The sequence below is a fragment of the Gavia stellata genome, chromosome 2 (genome assembly GCF_030936135.1).
Source record: "Gavia stellata isolate bGavSte3 chromosome 2, bGavSte3.hap2, whole genome shotgun sequence".
Taxonomy (NCBI): domain Eukaryota; kingdom Metazoa; phylum Chordata; class Aves; order Gaviiformes; family Gaviidae; genus Gavia; species Gavia stellata.
In genome coordinates this window covers 41500756-41524535 of record NC_082595.1, presented here as the reverse complement: position 1 = coordinate 41524535, position 23780 = coordinate 41500756, and the positions used below count along the sequence as shown (strand labels likewise).

General features: G+C 40.6%; 1 protein-coding gene across 1 annotated transcript in view; it reads right to left on the bottom strand.

Annotated features, from left to right (window-relative positions):
• The window catches only part of MTHFD1L (methylenetetrahydrofolate dehydrogenase (NADP+ dependent) 1 like), a 159714-nt gene that overhangs the window by 70120 nt on the left and 65814 nt on the right, over positions 1–23780 (bottom strand). Inside the window, exon 20 of the mRNA XM_059828957.1 lies at positions 22548–22659. Within this exon, the coding sequence (XP_059684940.1) occupies positions 22548–22659 (112 nt within the window). The remainder of the gene's footprint in view (positions 1–22547; positions 22660–23780) is intronic.

Genomic DNA, 23780 nt, shown 5'->3' with positions numbered 1-23780 from the left:
GTGAGTGCTACAACAGGGAGAATGGGATTTCTTCATCTGAAGCAGAGGAAAGGGAGAGGAATGTCAGTGCTTTCTCCAGTGTGCAGAAGGAAACAGGATGTAGTAGAAAAGCTGCCTGGATGAAAGCTGCTAAACTCCATTTTATTTCCTCCAAGGAATAGTGAGAAGATAGAGTAATATGCCAAGCTATTACATTTTAAAACCTTTGTGCTGAAACACTTGATACAATTACTTTCAGATTGTTTCCTGCTTTCAAATGAAAGCATCAATGAAAAACAAATACAGACTTTAAATGGGAAGTTTCAAGCTAGTCTCCATTTCGAGATTATGAGATAAAACAGCTAACCACTTCAAATGTAACAAGAGAAATTTTAAGTAATGCATGGGTTCATTTATTTTGGTTATCATTTCTCATACATGGTTTGTCAACAGAAGGCAATTACAGATTACAGGTGAACTGGCGAAGATTTTGGGAACAAACATCTACCTAAGCAGATGTGGTCTGCTGTACCTCAACTGGAGGAAAGTTTACGACACAGCCACTACTACCTGCCTACGCAGTCTTTACCCAGCTTCAGCTCCCCTCCCCAAAAGCCTCTTCATCCTGTCCCCTGCCAAGCAGCCATTTCCCAGCCCTGTGAATCCCTGCTACCTGGGCTGCCGCCCTGCAAGCAGGTAGGGCGTTTGTAATAGACGTGATGATGCCAGCATGATGTTAACCGCTTGCTTTGATTTCCCAGCCACAAACATAGCAGTTCTAATGAAAGTAAAGAGGTAAATGATTTGCCTTCAGCGAGTTCATAGAAAACATACAGGTATTTGCACTTCCAGCCTGAGAACACACCCCCAAGGATCAGGGATTTTACAGTCCTAGGCCTTGTTTTGCATTCCGGATCCCCTTCTTGCACTGACAAGACTGGACAATGATTGGGCCAAGAACTAAAAGATTATTTTCTGGGTGTAATTTTCAGTGAGTACAGCTCTCTGGACTGTCTCACTGTGTGGTTGTATAAAGTGCAAAACTTAATTCTACAAATACTCTGCTGTTTGATTTTATGCTTCAATTTTGTAGCCCAAGTATCATAAGGAACATTAGAATGAAGATTAAAAATTAAAATTTCATGTACCAGCAGTGCACTACCATTACATTACTTTTAATAGTGGGCCGTAAGTCAAATCTAAGAATTAACATACACACATATATCAGAAGTAAACTGCATCAAAATGCTCCAATAAGTTCAAATAATTTCTTCTCATAAAAGATCTATGTAAGGGTGGCCAAAAGGTAGGTTCATTCTAACACATCAGGGTAACTGGGGAATCTTGTTTCAGAATAACAGCAGGCAAAACACAACACACAACTACTATAGGTCTTTCTACAGGTCATTTACATAACATCTACTTCACTCAGTTCAGCTACCAAAATAACCAATAAACCATAGTTTTCATTCAGAGCAAGAACGCAAAATATCCAAATTAGGTACAAAAGGGGAAGGAAAAGCTCATAAATGTGGAATTAGGCAATAGCGATGATGAGAAGTCTGCCGGGCGGTATAAAATTAGAACAATTGATACTCTTCACTGAAGTCTCTAATTCCACTTCAGGGTTCAGGCAAATGAACAAATCACTCTGATGGTTTTGTTTCTTGTTTTTAATTACCATAACCTCTTCATGGAATTACTGCCTTGCTAAGCACATCTGGGAGTATTCTATCACCTACGCATGACAATAGCTTAAATAGTCAGTGTCATGGTTTAAGCAGCTAATCAGATTTCATCGTCATGCTTAATACAAAATGTAGTTTTTCTCTGCCTAAAAATACATCATGCTATAGCTGCGTAGAGTGGTTCCGCATTAGCCTCACATTTACATACTACTTAAAAGCCTTACAGAAAGTGATGGTTAGAAATTTTTTTAAAGATATTTCACCCACAGATGAACTTCATGTAATCTGAGGGTAATTTCTAGTGAAAGTAGCTTCTCCCTAGTCAGCCCTTTCTATGAACAAATCAATGTCAAAATAAAACATTTGTATTAAAAAGGGCCAACTCAGATGCGTACACATGAGGCAAAGCTTTAGGACACGAATTGTGAGCCTGGATTCCTGAACAATGTAAAAGGAAATGGAAACTCTGAGCTGCAAGCTGCCATTTACTCCCCACATGTAAACATATCTGTTCTGGTGCAGCTGTCTGCTGGTAAACTCAGGAAAAGAAGAGTTCAAAGTCACAAAAGCACATGAACTGTGAACCTGGAGCTGGAGGCATGCTAGCTGTAAAGTACTGATACATTCTTGCTCAAGTGAAAAATACCAAGGTGCACAACCGCCAAAATAAACTAGGATGATCAGTGATTTATCTAACAGGATATCATATTTTTGTTAGTATAGCTAGGGATGAATAAACCAGATGTTTGTCCATTCTGGCTCTGGCAATTTATCTGATGTGAACTTCCATTATTATGACTGATTTTGGAATGTAACAGATACTTTTTCTCTTTTTCTTTTTTTTTTTTTTTCCTCTCTCCAAAGAGAGGGAGGTTTCCTGTTCATTTTTCTTCTGACGCATTCTCAGATGGCATGTACACAGGCACTTGCTGCTACCACCACTGGACACAAAGTCCAACAGAAAACTAGAGATGCATATATTAAGGCTGAATATTTTTCATGCCATGAAGAAAACAGTTTGCATCAGCTATCAGAGTTTTTACATCCTCATTGGAAGTAACAGGTACTTTTCACCCTTTGCTAAAGAAAGATGCCAGGGCAGTATGTGCTCTGCAGAGGTATGAGCACTGGAGGCTTCTGGTTGTTGACCACCAGTCCACACTTTTGACTGAACCAGCAAACACGGCAGTCCTGACTTCTTAAGCCAAAAGGATCACACTTCTAACAGCTATTAATGGGTTTTCTTCCGCAAGAAGTCCTGACCTAAATAAACTTTATCCTCAGAAAGCAAATTATATGAAGTTATATTCAATAGTAGATTAGTATTCACTGAAGACTCTCTGTGTGGAAGTCTCTCCAAACGTAGACAGAGAGCAGCCCACCTGCACAAGCATCCACAGAGGGACACGCTGTAAATACCTGGTTTCTGATTCCACCGGCGTACCCTCCAAGCCACAATACTCAAGCTCTAGCGCTTCAGACCCATCCTAACACAAATTTCTTTGGAGGAAAAAAAATCTCCTGGAAATTTTCAACTTCTCCACACAAACAAAATACGTCAGCTGAAACCAAAGGTTTACATTCAAGTACCCTGCCATCATACCCCATGACAGTAGCAGTTCAATTCATGTTGCCTTCCTCCAAAGGAGACTTGTCTCCAGCGGCAGAGAGCCTCAGGCCTCAGCTGACTGTCACTGCCTCCTGGCAGCAAGGGCTTCATGGGAGCTCGGCTCTCAGGAATATACTTCACCTAAGTGCTGATTCCCTTAAGACCCCGTAACAAGCTATTTCAACTTTTTGCTCAGAAACATTTCTTTTTCCACAAGAGATGAATTTTACCGTTGAAAGGCAGAGCAGCTTTAAATGAGAAACTGAAGGTTACAGCATAACCCCTCACAGTTACTCACTTTAAATATCAATTGCTGTTAACTTTCCAAGAGCATCCCATACATTAAACAAAGGAATAGGCACAATGAGTCATACAGATTATTCCCAGACTATAGACAAAAAATTAGCAGAAAGTTCACTTTATTTACTACAAGCCAGACAGCTGAAGATAATTCTTAAATTTTGATTCTTTCACAATTAAGGATACAATTCCTCTTTGTGCGTTTTACAGGCCTGCTTATGTATGTATGCTGCATATGTTGGATTTGAAATTTAGGGGGGGAAATCAAACTGAAAACTCCAGGAGCTGACAGGACTGGCAGTGTGTGACAGAAAGCATACTCTGCACATCTCCACAGCTCTGCCTGCCTCCCCCTCTTGAAAATATACAGAAGTACAACTGCAGTGATTCCTGCCTACAAGGCACGAATTCAGGGCATGGTTTTACACTGTGGATGAACGAAATGAGCACCCTGCCTTGCCGAAAAGGCAATTTCTGCTCCCTTTTAATTCATCCACCTTTCTCCCCTGCTCCCTCCCTCCCTCCCTGCTGCCCAGACTTCCCGCAGGTTTTGGCACTCATCTAATTGGAAGGTAAACTGTTGGAATTTGCTAACCAGAAAACAAACAAACAGAAAAACACAGAACAAAAAAAGTACTTTTTTCCACTGGGTTAGATTTGAATCAGCTGAAGTGAGACCAGAGAAGTGTCTGAACATGTTCAAACAAGCAGCAAAAGCAGACAAGCAGAAGCAGGGGAAGGAAGGGAGATGCATTTCAACAGTGGCAAACTGTTAATTCATACCTAGCCACCTTGTCAAACCACTCTGATATTTCAAATGCAAAATTTGACATCTCGCAGCTCACTAGTAATGAGCTCATTATTTAGATTTATTACTAGAGATTAAAAAAAAAACATCTTACAAACAACAAACAATTCACTGTAATAGAATAAAGTGAGCTGTAAGAGGCTTTACGGGCGAGATGTTTCTCTGAATCTCTGCTAAGCCTGCTGGGTTTTACAGCCACTTTCTCTTAACTCCTGTGTCCTATACTTATGTGAAGACCCATAACTCACAGGCTAAGTGTTGGCCTCTCACATTAATTGTAATGCACAGCTAAATACACCAACCAAATATACACAGTTCCCCCTTGTCTAACCTCCTTCTCTTACTGTATTAACTAGAAAAATTCAAACAAAAGAACTGTGAATTTTAGGTTGCATCCTTTTACCATTCATAGCACGTTTCCTTCGAGGTAACAGAGTATCATTTGCTCATAAGACAGATGACCACATTTTTAAAATGGAACACAATTAATGGCACAGGAATAAGGCAATTACGTTATCTCATACTTAAGAGATCATCATGGCCTGTGGCAAAGAATTATTAGCCTTCTGGTAATTACAAAATTAAAACCTTACCACTTTTTTATTTGGAGTTGCATGGAAAAAATAATTAACAGCAGCACTGATGGATCTTCATTTAAGGTCGTTCTTCTACAATTCCCCAACTGCAAGGAGTATATTAAATTATGGTACCCACAGTATTACCCTAAGTGCTTAAATTTCATCACACCTAAACCATGTTTCTCTCTGGGTATCTCACTACCAGACTTTCATTTACTTTCACTTTTAAAAGATCCAGTTGGCTGAAGCTCCTGCCACAAATACACTCTCCATCAACCTGAAGCTGCTCTCTGTTGAGCTCTCAGGCTTTGTCTCCTCCTACTCCCCTTGGAAGAGCTATGGAAAACGGACTTTGAACATGCTTTGAGAAGTCATGTTACAAACATCTGGAAGACACTGACTTCAAGAGGCAGGCAGAGAATCTAAAGATCTCCTCCCTGGAAAAGTTCTACCCATTTCATCAAACGGCCATGAAGTAACACCTGCCTTAGCACCAATATTGCACTGATTCATGAAAAAGGAAAGAGAGGACCATCAAGGGTCTCATTCTTGAGACAGAACACCGTTTCAGCATACGCCCTGGAAGATGACATACTTTCTACAGAGTAGCAGAAATACAGTCATGCAATGAGTGACGATACAGGTAGTGAATGATGAATACGTAATTTTTTGCAGCCATACAAGGTACTCTCAGAGACTATCACAACTCAGAGACCAAATCCATTTAACCAACCACCACCACACACTGGGCTGTGGGTGTTCATGCACTCCTGCATGCCTTCAGATGGGCACGGCTGTGAGAGACGGTGAGGCCAGGAAATCACCTTGCCAGCCACATGAGCTCCTCCTCTTTGCTCTCATCACAAAACTAAAGCGCCTGTTCACGGATGGTGGGAGAGTAGTGTTGGCTGAGGCTATGGTGGATGCCACACAACAAAGAGCCGCCGCTGAATCAGGGTGATCAATGCTCCTGTCACTTGGTGCAATCACCTGAGGCATGCCCGGCATGGAGTCATCAATCACTGCAGTGTAAGCCTACCCCATAATGCATGCAACTATTTGCCTTGGGCTGCTGCCTTGTTAAAAATCCCCCAGACTCTTTACTGAGGCACACATTTTGAGAAGTATTCCCTACTCTGCCCTTCTAAAATCCTGGGAAGTGCCCAGTTATTATGATAATGATTTCACCCATGATTTAGGCACTGTCTTCTCAGTGTACACATGCAGCGAATCCTCCTCCTAGGAGGAGGAACAGGTTCTGGTTTTGTTTCATTCCACTTAGTCTTTGCTAGGAGACAGAATGCTTTCCCTTCATGATTGGCCTGGAACGGGACACCAACACTGCTATTCTTGGCAAAACTACTGAGCCATGTTTTAGAGATTCACGGAAAAGGACGTCTTCTGTTATGTATCCCCGGGAAGAAGAGTATTCCACTGCACTAACAGTTTGTCTTGATGAAAAAATGGCCCAGTGAAACATCGGATGCAAGTGCTGTAAATTACTCTACAAGACCATTCCGAGAGCTTAGCTGGAGAGCTCTGTGCTGGTGGAAATTCTACAGAGAGTGTGATACAGGTTGCAAACACATACAGAATTTAAGATAACACAGAATGACTTTCCACAGAGAGAGAAAGTGCCAGGTACTGTTAGTAGTATTTTAGGAGATGGGAAAAAATTCCTAGTGGTGAGAACATGCAGCATAAGCCACAGAAGAACAGACAAGGGTAAAGGAAGCAGGCATGTAAAGCCCGCTGTGCTGCACAGACTTTATGTAATAGCCGCATGCATGGAGAAATACAGCAGGAGCAACTCTGGAAATCATGGAAGCTTTTCAGATGTAAGACCTCTAATACCTTTTGCAGATAGGTATTAGCTTGGTTCTAATCACCTATATTTTTAAAATAAACTCTATAAAGCCAGTGTTTGAACCTCTACTGTATTGGGTTTACGTGGAAACGTTTTGGTAGCATGGGGGCTACAGGGGTGGCTTCTGTGAGAAGCTGCTAGAAACTTCCCCTATGTCCAACAGAGCCAATGCCAGCCGGCTCCAAGACGGACCTGCTGCTGGCCGAGGCCAAGCCCATCAGTGACGGTGGTAGCGCCTCTGGGATAACATATTTGAGAAGGGGGAAAAAACAACTGCGCAACAGCAGCTGGAGAAGAGAGGAATGAGAATATGTGAAAGAAACAACTCTGCAGACACCAAGGTCAGTGAAGAAGGAGGAGGAGGTGCTCCAGGCGCCGCAGCAGCGATTCCCCTGCAGCCCGTGGTGAAGACCATGGTGAGGCAGGCTGTCCTCCTGCAGCCCATGGAGGTCCACGGTGGAGCAGATATCCACCTGCAGCCCGTGGAGGACCCCACGCTGGAGCAGGTGGATGCCTGAAGGAGGCTGTGACCTCATGGGAAGCCTGTGCAGCAGGCTCCTGGCAGGACCTGTGGACCCGTGGAGAGAGGAGCCCACGCTGGAGCAGGTTTGCTGGCAGGACTTGTGACCCTGCGGGGGACCCACGCTGGAGCAGTCTGTTCCTGAAGGACTGCACCCCGTGGAAAGGACCCATGCTGGAGCAGTTCGTGAAGAACTGCAGCCCGTGGGAAAGACCCACGTTGGAGAAGTTCGTGGAGGACTGTCTCTCATGGGAAGGACCCCACGCTGGAGCAGAGAAGAGTGTGAGGAGGAAGAGGTGGCAGAAAAATGTGACCGCAACCCCCCTTCCCCGTCCCCCTGTGCTGCTCAGGGGAGGAGGTAGAGAAAATCGGGAGTGAAGTCGAGCCCGGGAAGAAGGGAGGGGTGGGGGGAAGGTGTTTTTAAGATTTGATTTCTCGTTATCCTACTCTGATTTTGATTGGTAATAAATTAAACTAATTTCCCCAAGTCGAGTCTGTTTTGCCCGTGATGGTAATGTTGAGTGATCTCCCTGTCCTCATCTCGACCCACATGCCTTTCGTTGTATTTTCTCTCCCCTGTCCAGCTGAGGAAGGGGAGTCATACAGCGGCTTTGGTGGGCACCTGGCATCCAGCCAAGGTCAACGCACCACACTTACTCAAAGTGTAAGATTGATGACTTGTGTCAAACTTATTAATATGTATTTACTGTTTTCCCTACAATTTTTGGATGAGGAAAAAGGACTCAGCTGGTTAAAACTGCTGTGGAAAATAACTGTGTCTGTTGAACCATATGTGTGTGCATATGTGTAATCTATCTTATAGAAAGAATTACAAACTGAGGATAGTGAAGGTACTAAGGTCACACACCAACAAATCCCACATGGAGAAGGATTTTCCTACATGGATTTCCCAATTAAGAACACAACCAAAATCAAACCAAACGATAATTCTGCTAGTTTACAAGCCAAATCCTTTCAATTGCTCATGGCTAAGCCAATCCTTCAATGCCTATTGTGAATTTCTCCACTTAACCACAATTCATGTAATCGAGGCAAGAGAATTGCCATTGCAAACCACCCATTACCATTTTTTAAATATTTGTACGTTATTACTGGATCCTCCTTTACTAAAGATTATAAATAATTAATTACTTTTTCAGTTTCTCTTCATAATTGCCCATCACCTTGTCATCTCAGTTACTCTTTTGTCCTTGGCCCTCCCCCACATTTTTGTGCTTTTTCAGTCCTTGTGCAGCAAAGGACTCCAAACCATACACTGAATTCCTAATTGGCTGCAGGAAAAGTTGAACCTGCAACCCCTGATTTATGAAGCTGTTACTCAGCCTCTTGGGACCTCTGTTTGAGATGCAGTAGATGAAGGCAGCAGATAAGATGCAGTGTCCTCATGCATGTAAAGCATCTGCTCTGTCCCTGAAGCTTCATTCCCACTTAGAGCTTGCAGTTGGGGCTAAGCTGAAGATACATTACAAGCATGTGCCTTATTATTGCAGGAAGCAAAGTTGCAGAGATTGTCAGCTTCAATAAAGCTGTCAGCAGAGCAAATCAAGGATAAAGGGACCGACAAAAAGACCCACCATATAAAAGACAGATAGGCCATCCAAAATTTAAAAATAGTTGTAACCCATATTTTCTCTTACTGTATTTTATTCTAATCTGTTTTCTCAATCAAATCAAATTAATTACACAGCAGTTATATAAAGCTGCGAAAATAAAAGTACAAGGTCAGAGCAGCAAACTGACCCTGATGTACCATTTAGGATATTAATCTTTTCTTTTAATGTGTTAGTTTATATCATCGCAGAACAGCCTCTGAACACTTTCAAATACTGTCAACATCTGACCTTCAAAAGCACTTTGGCTATTTGCCAAAGCAACACTCTTCCCATTAACAAATCATACTGTCCATACATAACCTAGTATTATTTGCAATCTAATTAACATATTTAGAAATGGTTTAGAAACATATTTCTACCCCTAGTCATGAATTCTTGATATTTTTCTTTAAAGCTAATCCCACCAGGTCATAAGATCAGATATGTAAGCACCTAATTTCTATTTTCAAAGAGAAATAACTATTTCCTGTAAAAATTATTTAGAAATTCCCAGCATAGAATAACACACATGGTCTGTTGTTTGAAAATTTAAAAAACCCAAAAATTTGAAGTCAGCATACTTTCTGAGAAATCACAGTATTTTTCTTTTATATTGTCTCATCATAGAGTATTTCATAAAATTTATGAGGCAGAACAAACACCTGGAAATAATAATCTTAGGAACCCTCTGCATGTGCATTTTTCTTCCGAGAACATCTAAAGTCATACCTTAACCTTTTCCCCAGACCATGACACTATTTCAATTGGGCTGGTAGAGAGGGTAGCACAGGACAAGAAGAAAACATTTCGGAGTTCTGATCCCAAAGAAGACAATGTAGCTTTGAACAATTCTCCCTGAAACGCCTATTAATTGAGCTCTCAGCATGCATGTGTTTATGGAATACCAGTGGAAAACAGTAAATCAACTCTGCTAAATATAAACTTGTACTAGATTATATTAAACCTCTGCCAACTACAATTGCCATAATAAAAAATGGAAATACATGTATTTATGGCCTTACCACATTTCACATTTGTATTGACTTCTCTGGAGCCTTGAAGATTTAAGTCAACAGTTCACAAAGTAAATACAAATACAAACACTGCCCCCTCCATATTATACATTATTAAACACTTTAATTATGAAAGCTTTCTGAAAACAAAGCACTCCTGCCTGCAGATTCAGAACAACGGCTAGAAAATAAAAAGCAAAAAAAGGTTTCTCCAACATGATGGAAATGTCTGAACAAACCTAATTCTTATGCAAGTAGTCCATAAAAAGAACATTAGACTTCAGTATCAAAAAAACAGTAAAACAAACAAACAAAAAAATCTAGAAAGAACTTTCATTTTCAAATCATATTAAAAATAAACCATCCACTACAATTAAAATTCAGCCTTTGAAATGGGACCTGAACTCTTTATGCATACTCTGCCCTGCTGACCCTTGCTAAAGGGTCTAAGTCAATATGAAATACTCACAAATGCAGAGAAGATAATGGATTTTCTGCCAAATAACCCTAAGCAAAAATAACGCTGTTAGCTAGGGAGCCTGCTTTTATTTCCTTTGCCAAGTGATAAATTAAGAGAACTTCCTAGCATATATGATGTTTTACTGTTTGCATTTTTTTTAACCTCTGTTTTTTCTCATCTTATAAATAAAAGCAATACAACCACAGAAGGGAACAAAAGAACAAAAGGAACTGCTTATTTGCTTCTTATGAGTTGGGAGTTTTAAAACTAGGTAAGACTGCTAACTTGAGGAGGGAAGGGAAAATAAACAGGACAGAAGGTGCAATGTCATCAGTTTCTACTCGGTAGAATGGTATTTTATTTATCAGGAACTGGGCAGTGCCTCCACTTTCTGAATGAATGACAGATCCTTCCTATCTATTTTTACCTCTGGATAACTGTCCTGAGACTGAGAATAATGGATAGCCCTTAACAGTTGTACACTGCATACTTTTAATTTATGAACGTCATTGACGGAGGAAAGAGTTGTGTTAAGCTCTAACATGTTGCAGAAGAGGTCAGTATACAGAGCATTAAAATACCATGTCAGCTTGTCAGTGAGTTCCTGATGCATGTTTAAGCACTGGCAGCTGCCATGGCTCTTACAAAACCCCTGTTACCTTAAAGTTCTTATTACTGTAGTGTTTGGCACCTTCCCATTTGCTATGGTGAGACAGTTCTTGCCCCTAACAAAGTTTATAAACTGAAGAAACAAATCGGGAAGAACAGGATTACATATGGAGGCATGGAGGCTGAAATTACTTGCTTAAGGCCATGAAGGTCATGAAGGATGGTGGTAGTAACAAGATATATGCCTCCTGATAGGCACTACAGTGCCTCCAGCCATGAGACCAGAAGGTCTCAATCAGAGAACATGCGCTGCTGGTGACAAACGATGGACTCAGCAGCTCTATCTCCCTGTCTTTTACTGGGCAAGAAAGAGGAGCAAGGACAGGTCTCCTCAAGACACCAGCTCCTCAGGAGCCAGCCAGCTCTAGTTACCAGCCAGCCAGCAAGAACATGCACAACGCCCTTCCTGCCCCCCCATCATCATCACGGCAAATCCCTCAGGCATACAATCCCAACGCAAGCACTATCTCACTACCTCTCCCTTCTACTCTGAAAACCCATATGAAGAAAACAAAGCATGGCTTTCTCAAATTAGGTATGCATGCCCAGTTCTCTGCTTGCTTCTGACCCAGCAGTTCAGTTATGGTGTGACAGTTCATTCAGCACACAACCGACACACACGTGTGCCACGTCACAGCTCTTGGTCTGTAAGAAAACCATTTAATTCCTTTGCCAGTGAGGCACACAGCAGCATCCATCCACCAGCAAAGTTTCAAAAAAACTTGAAAACAACCATGCAAGGCCACGCTACCTCTTCATTATTTTCTGTCATGTCATTGTTATGTTTTAAATTGCTTTCCTCACACTGAAATCACTTCACCCATGAATTCACACTCCTCTAAATGGACTAATTAAAATGTCTGGTCTCTCATATGACATCTGGCCTGAGAACAGTGGTAACTCCTGATCACTAGGAGGAAAGGCAGTCAAATACATAGTTTTGTAATCCTACAGGGTGGCGTTTTTGAGCAGAGGACACGTAACTATTAATTACACAAGCTCTAAAAGAAAGGAAAAGACAGAGAGAGTTGCCACACTAGAGAGTGAGTGTCAGAGCCTGCAAAGGAAATTAAAACAAATTGCAAGGGTCTTCAGCCACAAAAATTAAAAAGTAGAAGCTAATAAAGTGAGGTCACCATAATACATTAAACATGGAATTAAAAAAAAAATCAAAAAGAGCTGAATGCACTAGTCTTAACAAAGAGTGAATCAGGAATTTCAAAATCCTGGAAGACCAAACCAAAACCATAAAGCTTGTATCAGTATTTTAAATAAGTTCCTTTTCTCTTGGTGCCTTGTATCTGAAAAGTATCAAAACCTGTATTTAAGTAATATAAGAGGAGTGTGGGGAAATCTGAGTGACTACAGGCTTAATGGTTTTCAAACAGATTTTTAAGAAAAGAATAATTTAAAAAACTTTGATGTAAGTAAGAACTATAACCTTTGTTTACCAGAGGCAGGCTATGCCAGATACAAACCTTTCTCCAGTAACAAAAATGTGACATCTCATCAATGTGGCCTTCAGGAAAAAAAAACCTGCTAGAAAAAATGGATGATTACATGATTAAGAGAGAGGAGAATAGGCAGCCATGATAGGATAACTGTGAGACAGGAGAGAGGACCAGCCTGAGGGGTCTCATTTACTATTTGCTAAACAACCTTAGCAGAAAGACTGAGGAACACTTATGGAATTCACTGGCGATGCCAAAGTTTGAAAACATTGACAAAGCGGAGAGGAACTAGGACATCACACAGGAGAAAGCTGCTGTGGTGTTTAGGAAGAAATTAAGAGAAGCAAAATGAAAGTTATTGGTAAACAGCCATTGCCATTGGAGATTAATGACAAAAATCTGACCTACAATTTGGGAACTCCATACTTGCAAACATCAGAGAAGAGTCTGGGAACCTACCTGTATTAAGTCAATCACAGAATGAGTGATATACGGAAAATGAGAAAAAAAATTAAAAAGGTGATTGATCTGAGGATAAACACCAGTAAGGTAAGAGTGACTTTGCAGAGCTCTGTGCATGCACCTATGTTGAAGAAAGTGAATACTGTAACAGATGCAGAAACTAAAAAAGTAGATAGGCTGTGTTACAGGAATGGCAAGCCTAGCACTAATCGTAAAAGATTAGAAAAGCTGTGCTTCTTTAGTTATGCAGACAGTATAAAAATTATCACCTGAGAAAGAGAAGACTAAGCTGGAACACAGTATTACAGAACAAGAGCAAATGAGTCCAAATTGGCCATGGAAACCCAGCAGTAGTAGCAAGAGTTAAAAATCCTAGCTAGTTTCCAACTGGAACTCAGTTTATGAAGGAGATCATCTGATACGCTTGTCAGTTAAAGCAGAGAACTCAGCTAAATGGCTGATGATTTATAATCACATGTTCCTGTAAATTGCCCCATATCATTCTGGATATCAACAACAGATTTGGGAATGTACGTCTACAAAAATGTTTTGTAGCGAGAGAATGCCAGGTGAATTTCTAACACTTTGTAGATTTATTTTTTCTTTAAAGGGAAGAAGGTAAAATCTCACTACAAGACAGTCAGTAATTTGGGAGCTTTTTTCTTCAAAATAGCATCACCTCTCCTTATTGGGCAAAACACGACTTTTTTATGACAACTGTAATATTAGTTAGACATCATTCAATACTTCACGATCAATACCAACTTTCAGTTTTGAGTTTAGCTTCACATAATTTACAAGCTCCCAAATTAATTCAACTCTGAAATACAGTGACATATGATACCAAGGTCAATGCTAGAATGCTTCCCGACACAAAAAAGCATTCAGGACAGCTCTCTTCTACCCAGCCTTCCTTCTGAAAAGCTTTATTTTGCAATGTATCCTAAAGATCAGAACTGTCAGAAGAAAAACTTTCAAGAGATCTGCAGTGAAAATGTGGAGTCACTCAGAACTTTCTCAAGGACTGTGAACACACAAAGGTGTAAGAAAAGTTTTGATTCTCATTTGGCATAATAATTAATAAATTATTTCAAGACTGTTTTAAGCATTTCCTACAATAGAAAGTCATTTAAATCATTTTCACCTGACTTTCAATGGCAGCAGTCCATAAGCAAGGGATGCATGATTTGCACCCAGATTATTTGTGACAAGGTAGTAAGTACGCTCAGCTTTCAGGAACTTTGTCTTCCTGTCAGTAAAGGAAAATGTGTTGCATGACATCTTGACTCTGAAGACCTTCCAGCTTACTGGTAAGAAAATTTGCTAAGATTTTAAAAGCAAAGGGGAACAGGAGAAGATTTTTTGTTTCTACCTTACAACACTTGAAAGAAATGGAATTTACTTTCACCTCAGCAAATGTGAAGAAAGAAAGAAAAAGAGCACCTGGAATGCGGATGGCATCACTATTCACAAGTGAATGGCAAAGAGTCACAGATCTTCTAGCAGTAACGGTACCTTATTTTGCGGTTTGTGGTACCACTGTGCCTTGTACTATTAGACCATGATTTTAAGAGCCTTGCAGCAACACTGACTAACACAGTATCACCTTCCTCCCCAACACCCCACTGCCACAGCTGTGCTAAGCACAGCTGCTTGAGCAGCTGCACTATGAATGGATTCAGAGAAAACACTGTAGTTTTGAACAGCCCTTACCTACTTTGTAGCACACACGTTTCAGAGAAGGCCAGTAACACCTACACTGATAAAGCTGTCAACCACCTTGTGGCATGAAACCTTAGCCTCGCTTTAACACTTAAACCAAGAAAAAACCACAGTGGTTCAAAGAGCAAAATATTGAAACGTAATCGCATTACATTTTGTTTCTTGTGAAAATAAGGAGTGAAGAAGTCAGAGATGAAATAACACAAGGTAGAAAGATGCTGAACAGAATCTTAAAAATGAAAGCCCTCTGGAGGGTCACCGCATGGAACCCCTTTCTTGTGGTATCATGCAACAAAAAACAATTAAAAATAACTCCTTGAACTCAACATTTAAAAGTAACAATATCACATGTACTACTGGTGCCAAAAGAAGCTTAGCCTAAGTATTTGGGCCTTATTTCCATTTTTGGAAAAAGACTACCACTAAGAACATAGTTTGAGGTGTCTTATGACATTAAAATCTACTGAAGATTATTCACTTAGCGTCTTAAACACACACAATTTTCATAAGGTGGTTTATAAACTTGTTATACAATGTCTACTCTGAGAGTATGTAGAACAGATACCCTTTGAAATATAACTTTGCATGCACTAAGCAGGTAGGTAGAGCAGCTAGCATCACTAGTTTATTCTAAGAGTACCAGCACAATAAAAAGAGTCAATTACTTATAAAAATTTACTGCTTCTGCTTGAGTTTATACCATTAAAAATGTGTGACAAAGTCCTTCCAATTACACCAAGTGGACCAACTAAAGAAAGAAAGTGAACCTTTCTTAAGAAAGGTACCAACAGCTTGCAAAACCCCTCCTCTTGTCACCTGATATGACACCAGAAAAGACAAAGTCACACTCGACCTTGCCTAGCATAGTGTGCTCTCAGCGTTGAATGGGACATGCTTATTTCGAGTAGGAAAAAAGCAACCACCAAACATATAGTCCAAGCCTGAAAAACAAACTTCAGAAGGACTTTGGTTTAGGATTCCAAAAACATATTCATGCTTCACTTTTCTTCTGATTTACAACGACCCCTTTCCTCAGCTGAAACACCTTCAAGGGATTAAAGAGATGGATGGGGCAGTCTGCGGAGTTGTTTATTGCAATAATTTCTGACATACTGACAAATATGACTCGGGAAAGCTCATTTCTCTTCCTCTTTCATCCTTTAAGTCTTCAAAACACCTCTTGGGCAGCCTGCATTCTCGACTAAAAAAACCCCTAATAGTTCATCCTTTCTATTCACCTTAACAGAGTATTAAGAAACAATCTGACTGAGGCAGAAATGGAACTTGGAGTTTTAGAAGGTATTTTGTTGCTTTAAGCCAACACAGGAGGAGAAATGAGCGGCAGAGAGATGTGACGTAAGAAGCCCTGACAATGTTAAATGTGTTAAGCATCAGAAATTATTACCGCCTCCTGAGCCAAGCACCAGACTCATTACAAGGAGTCACTAGCTGCATTCTGTGTTGATAAAGTTACCAAAATTTCCCTGTCCTTTTTTTGGTTCATTGGTATCTCCTTTCCCTTCTTAGCAAGGCTGCCTGCATACCTGCCCACAGGAGTAAACAAGGATTGCAAAACACTTTGCCCTCATGGCATACCTGAAAGGTGACAAGTTAGTATGGGTTCTGTAGCCTAGTCCTCTCCATTTCTGGGTGCAGTTCAAGGCACCTCTCTAAACAAACCTTTGCCCCTAGCAAGACATTTGAGACATCAGCAACCAGAATAAATTCCACCTCACCATTTGTCTACTTGCAAACTACACCAAGATTTTTTTCCCCCTTGGAAACTATCACAAAAAGGAAAACTGCTGGGTGAGCAGGATGGCCATACTACTGTGATAAAGGCACTTTTTCCTGTGCTTTTCCAGCTGCCTGTCAGTAGGCACGTATCACCTCTTGCCCTTTGAGTAACTAGCAAGTCTTTCTAGGACCAGGACTTCATTTTTTGTTCTGCATACACACAGTGCTTATGACTGGGACTTTTAACTGACAGCAGTTACAGTGTATGGGTTCAAACACACTATTTCCTTAATCCTTGAGGTGGGGGGGTGGGGGTGGGTATGGGGGTGTGTGTGTTTAAGAACACCCAAAACTGTTTTGTGAAATTATTCTTTCCTATACTGCAGCATCTTATGTGGCAAAATATTATCAAGAACACTTGCATCCTTAAATAGAGTAGTCTTTGGAGTTGAAATCAAGCATTTTACATCCACATCATGCACTGTGTTGGTCCAGACATGGGACTTCTGCTGTCAGAGAAACAAATACAACAATTCTTTGTTCACTTAAGGCAATCACTCTAACCTACACATCCAGAAACCTGGTTAATGTTCTTGTTTGCAAAAACTGCCGTGACACTTCTGAAACAATGAAAATCTTCCTCAAAGTAATGGTGGGAAACTATGGAGGAAAGAAAGGCGAGGCAGAGGTCGCTTCAGAAGAGGACTTCCAGCAAATCAAAATACACTCCCCTGAACCATGAAATAAGAACACAAGCACAAGAAGAAATTTGTGCAAAATTAAAGTTTTACAGAAGTGGCAAATTTATCCTCAGGGCTGCCAGTAAAAACTCCACTTGCAATTTACACTAGGTGTGGCCTTCAGTATTAATCAGCTTCTGTGGATCAGCCAAAAGTTTGACGTTCCGACATCAGAGGACAGCGATGAAGAACAAAAGGGGAATGAAAGAGGTTAACACCACAAACCAAACCAAAAAGCCCCAAAAGAAGTAATTGCCTAAATACAGGCAAGGATATATTTCCCCACTCAGTCACAGCACAGGACTCAGTCTAAATGCCAAGCTCCTTTCCTTGCCACTGCTGAGATGTCAGCTGTCCTTGCTGTTTAACAATTAAGGTGAACCAAAAGCAAGCAATGTAGAATTGGTTAAACAGGCCAGTTTAGGCAACCTTTCATACAAAAGGAAAATGAAATGACAGAAACAGACCTCGGGCTGCTGCCAGAAGGGCTAAAGAGACGTGTGAGGGACCACAAAGCTCTCATAGCAACTGTGAAGATTGGCACGTTCAACGTGCCGCAGTGCAACACTTCCCGGGCCGTCGGCACAGCTGCTCCGTGTGGCCCAGCTGCTGTGCGCGAGCCACTCACCGGTGCAGGCGCTACCTGAGCCACGCAGCCGTCCTCAACCGGCTGCACTTGCTCACAGCAAGGATGGGGGGAATTTGCAGGGAAAGAGGCCCGAAACAGTAAAAGGCTGAGAAGACAAACAAGTGCAAGCCACTCAGTGCTAGCCGAGACATTGCACTAAAGTTCAGTGGCAAAACTCATATCGAGAGAACTCCAAATTAGAGCAGAAAGACTGAGTTGTCAGTATGTAGCAACAAGACTAAGGGAAAAGGGAATGGACAAGCTGAGCTAAAAGGCTTAGGGCATCTCGACCTTAATGAGGGCCTGTGATTCACTCGGATACCTGAAACTGAAGCAGGGAATGCCTTTAATTAGTGAGAGTTCACAACAGGACTTAATAGTTAAACTTTGTTTTTAGATTTTTTTTTTTTTAAAACCAGACTGTCTACATCTTTGTTAACCGACACTACTCAAAAGGGGCAGCACATTGCAATTCCAGCTGCAGAGCAAGCAGAGAAGCAGACAATGCAGGCCAGAGAGAGAAAGTAAGGTTTAAAAATAAATTTAAAAAGAACATTTTGGCAGGATTTTTTTTTGCCTTGGCCATGGCACACGGTCACACAAACAGTGGGATCTACGCAACGGATTGGTTTTTTGCTGCTGGCTGCCCCAACTCACCCTCCCCTGCACCAGCTCCAGTGTTTTTGTGACTCTGGGCTGAACTGCTTCTGTGTTAAGTCAGCAGAAAACTAAGCCAACAAAAAGGGCAATAGGTTTCTGCCGGGATGTCATGCAAAAACAGTTGAGCACAGGCTGCGAAAGGAGACAGGCTTAGCTTCTCTGGCAATGCAGGCTCAGTCTAATTAGCTAGTGCATCCACAGTAGCTTTACTGGCACTTTAAAACTCGAAATGAGGCTCTAATATTATAAATATTTATTTCAGCAAAACCGCCATTCTGTGTGGCATTATCTCCTCTTCCCCCTGTCACACATAACCATTTGCCCAGCCACTGTCTGTGAGGGGAAGGAAGGGGATTTTTTTGTTGTAGTTGTTTTCAATCAAGACCAACTTTTCAGTTTAGTTTATCATGTGGCTCTATAAACAGGTGTGCTGGCAAGTGAAGGGCTGCACAGGACTGGAAACAAGCAGCTGGAGAAAGGAGGCTTCCTACATCAGGACAGAAAATAAAAAAAATAAATCTGTACTTGTGAAACTGTGGTGGAAGTTCAGGCCATGCTATTCTCCTTAGTATTGTCTACATACTTTGCAGGAGGTTCTGCTCTAAAATAACTATGGCTTAAGTAAAAAATAAAATAATAAATATATAAATAAAATACCAAATGTATAAAAATAATAAATATATAAAATAATAAACATAAATATTATATATATCATCATCCCATCTCACAGTGAGTCAGCTAGTAGACGTACATTAAGATATTTATTCTACTATACAGGAAGTTAATTTAATTGCAGACCCTGTCACAGATTTCTTATGTTCCTGCTTTAGATACAGCTGCACAAGGCTGAGAGCCAATCTCATAGCTCATGGCCCCTAAAATGCCTCTCTCGGCCACGCAGTTCTGCCACTGATCTTACGCTACTTCCAGCACCTCTTGGACTCTTTCATGAGCTTATGCAACTAACCTACATGGCAAAACATGAACTGCAGTCACTCATACAAGAATCTAATGAGTGACAGATCCAATGTGAGGAAAGGATGAACTACACAAGAACAATGGCAAAAGAGAGATGTGGAGCAGTGAAAATTTTTACTTTTAGCAAGACTGAGTAACTAAACTTGTTCAGCTAGCTACAGAACTGCAGCATGGCCGTCCTGCATTCCTACTGTCTGAATTAACTACAGGATCAGCTTTCCCCACTGAGTTTCAATGGCAGTACGGGGTTCAGGCACACACTATACCAAGCAGAATGAGATGGAGTTTCTTGTTAACTGCTTTGCTCTGTAGCTTCACAAGGCATTGGGCTCTGCCTGCATGGATGTGACCTCAATGCAGACTGGTGCACACTTTGTAGCTGTCATTTTAGACTTCAGTTGTGTATGGCAGGATAAGACAGTATTTAGTAAACCAGCAAGTGCTACATGTAGTCTCTGCCCATGTGCTCTGACTAGTTACCAGAAACAACATATTTTTTTAAAACTTAAAGCTTACGGTAATTACAACCATTAGAACAAACATTTACACTCATGACTACCTGCAAAGTTTATTTAAGTAGGCCACTCTAGGAACTATTGCTTTTAATAATCTAACAAGGATCTAAATATCATGCTGAAGTTCTTTGCTCAGCAGAGCAAAGGCAGTCTCATTTTGAAGCCAGTTTCACAGGGATTTGTGTTCTGTAGAATAAAATGTGAACAAGAGCCTTTACCTGGCAACATACAAAGGTTTTCCTCTATTGCAGCTACACTGCTTTGTCTCCCAACAGAGAAACTGGGGCCAAAGACGAACAAAGCAAAAAAGAGTGTTAAAGACAAACAGGTGCATAAGACCAAAAAAAAGCATGAAATGCAAGGATATGCTCTCAGTGCCTGAGGGAAGCACTGAATGGAAGGGAATCCAAATCCAAGGCGATACACTTTTTGGGCTCCAAAACCTGGATCAAGACTCAAGACTGCTGCCAACCTACTTCGATTCAGATGATACAAAACAGACATCCCACTTGAAAAGATTGCTCACTGAGGAAACAAAGTCACTTTACCCAGCCAGTGAAAAATGTTAGCTACCCTAAATACTTTTGCTCTTCATTCCACGAAGCCATATAACAACAAACATGGCTTAATGAAATACCAATTCTATTATCATTAAATAAATGTATTCAGAATGAAAATGTTCTTACTTTGAATGGATTTTTGATTATTTAAGGGAAATGAACAGACCCTTTAGCTATACAACAGTAACACTGGAGAAAGCAACCCTTCTCCTTGACATGACCATGCATTTTAAAAAGGAAACACAAATGCAGAACACATGCCCAGACTACCTTGAAAATCTCTTGTTTCACCACCTTAACTGCAATGCTTTCTTTTCTTACACGTCAGCATTTCCCTACTTACTCCTACCTAAACATAAGAAGTGAGAGCAGAGTACTGAATCAACTTTTTCCCAAGAATGCTCTTGCTAACAAAATACTACATGCAAATGTCCAACCATCTTTGCAAATTATATTGAATCAGAAGGGCAGAGGTTAGCAAAACTGACTCTAGTAGGAACTAATGTTGTTAATAATACCCTAATAAGGATTTAAAAATCATTGTGTGCACTTTGCTGCTCCATTTAAAAAAAAAAAAAAAAGAAACTTACGTCTATAAAGATGAACAAGCAAAAATGAGAAAACGGAAGATCAATAAATATTCTTTAAAAAGAAGAAAGCCCTCAAGATAATGGAATACACACGAACAGAATTTCTACCTGTTCAACCTTTTTGTTGTTATTCAGAGAATACCAAAGTGACATATTTGTTTAGGTTTTTTTTCAAAGTCAGTATGATCCACAACAGGTTTCAATCCTTTATTTTTTACTGGGATTAATTTTCATTACTTTTTAAGATTTCTATAAGAAGATATCCCTTTATCTTCTTGTTCGCTAGTCAACAACTTTGTGTAAGAAACCTTTCTATTCTCTATCTGTAAATATATAGCTTGATTCATATCATAACAAGAAGTATATACATTCTATAACAATCCTTTCCATGATTACCATGAATTCAAATAGAAACAGTACTTTCAAGGAATTTGGTTCTCTTTATGTAATTAACAGCAATATGTAGGTATGACATAAACATATACATATGAGTTGCTCTGTTAGTTTAAGGGCACTAGCATAAGAAACCTCATGTTTCACATTACTGCACCTCTTCAAGAGCACTGTTCCACAGGTACTCAAAGTTCAACTTTAGGATTAATGTAAGCCAACCCGGGTGTTCAGGACACAGATGAGAATGGCTGCAGCAGTGCAAAGGCATTACTACAGCAAAGTAGAAACACCCCTTTCATTTTATTAATTCCAAAGTTTAAACACACACAATTTTAATAAAAACTAGTTCACCACTCAGCCACAAGTTTATTTTGCCTGCGACCATAACAGTAAGTTCTACGTGTCTATTGTTGCTTGTGCAGGCTGAATTCTTAACATAAAAAGAGTCCTCCCACCCACACACTTTCATGGGAACATGAGGGCCTCATGGTGAGGTTTTACAATGCAGCTGGATCAACCTAATGGCTTACTGCCACCAAAATAAGGCAGTCTTACTCTTTCTTCTACCACCTTCCCTATGCTGTTCCTCTGCACTGGCTCAGGGACATCTGACCCCTGAATTTGGCTGAGTTTGCTGAACTGGCAGAGAAATAATTCAGCAGGAAAAGAGAATGGTTTCTATTAATTTGTCAAGAGAGGTCAGATGAATACTAATACAAGGAACGACAGGACACTTATTTCAGTGCAATCCAGTCATTTAACTGGTTCAGCCGTCTTGTGGAGTCTCAAACATGGTGACAGGAACACTTGAGACAAAGGGCAGGGTGAGAGAAGAAGTGCTTTGGCTTTTTTACACGTTCACTTGAAGATTATTTAAGATTATTATTAATATTAGCATAAAACGAAGTAGCATTCTTACCTTTCATTGCTATTTCACCTGTTCACTTACATCACTGTTTGCCAACTTAACAACAAACCATAATATAATAAACAAAATAATTACTTACCTACAAATCCTTTCTCTCCAACTAATTTAAGGGCAATTTTATCTGCCAAAACAGAAGAATTTCCATGTGCAATGTTAGCAAAAGGTCCAGCGTGAACAAATACTGGTGTTCCCTGAATGATAAAAAATAGGTATCATTAATTTAATGGATAGGTAAGAACACAAGCTCAACACTCTTGCAGACTAATCAAGATTATATATAAATCAAAAGCACACATAATGAGTAAGCACTGTTAGATAACTCGGGGGAAGGGGTGTTAGGTACATCTCAGGTGCTTGAGACCCCATTCACTGACAGGCCTAGATGTCAGAACCTGTTTCATTCACAGAAGGGTAACACGCAGCAGTGCAACCTGTAGGTAACTTGCACAACTTCTCACGCAACCTTGTACTAATGTTTCATATTTCCACTGCCCTAATGCTGTGGCGTGCTATTCTGGCATATGTACTACCATGAGCACTAAGTGCATCGCTGCAGACATTACGCAAATGGAGTCCAACTCCTGCCCTACTCCATCCCTTACTGCTCCTGTTTTCCTCATTAACTGTAATTGCCATTCCTGTGCAGGCAAAGTAGCCAGCGGAAGCAATGAGGGACCAGAGTCAATGGTTAAGGAGCTGGAGAGGGAGAAGGGAAGGGACGTGGCTGGGGTGCAGTCAGGATGCTGACATACAATGGAAAAAGCATTCACCGCTGCTGGCCTAGTGCCTGGGAGCCCTGGGTGCAGAGCTGAATTCCCCTATGCTAGACACCATACAAATACACAAGGAAAGTAGACTCTGTAGCAGGGAGCAGTCTAAAACAGCAAAAGGATAGGCAAGGAGTTAACAAAGTAATGGCATAGGGAAATTTGTCAGATAGCAAGCAAATCTCAGCTTCCCTGTTACTTTTTTGGCAGGCATCACAAGGAAAGGAGTAATTAGAAAATTAGCATCTACAGAAAGGGATTAGGATTAGGTGAGATACACTAACTGCTATCTTTTCTCCAAGTCAGAATACACAATCAGAAGGAAGGATGTCACTTCAGCTGTCTTACTATAAAATACTTAAGCAAACAAATCCCCATTTTGTGTTAATGCTTTTAAAAAACCCCAGCTGGTTAAAGAAAAGGTAAGCAGACAACTTCAGATTATCTCCATCAATGTTCTTCACACATACCATTTTAGGAGCTATTGCCAACCCTCAAATTTTCAGGCAAGCTACTGGACAATCTTCCTCAATTTTTGACCAGAA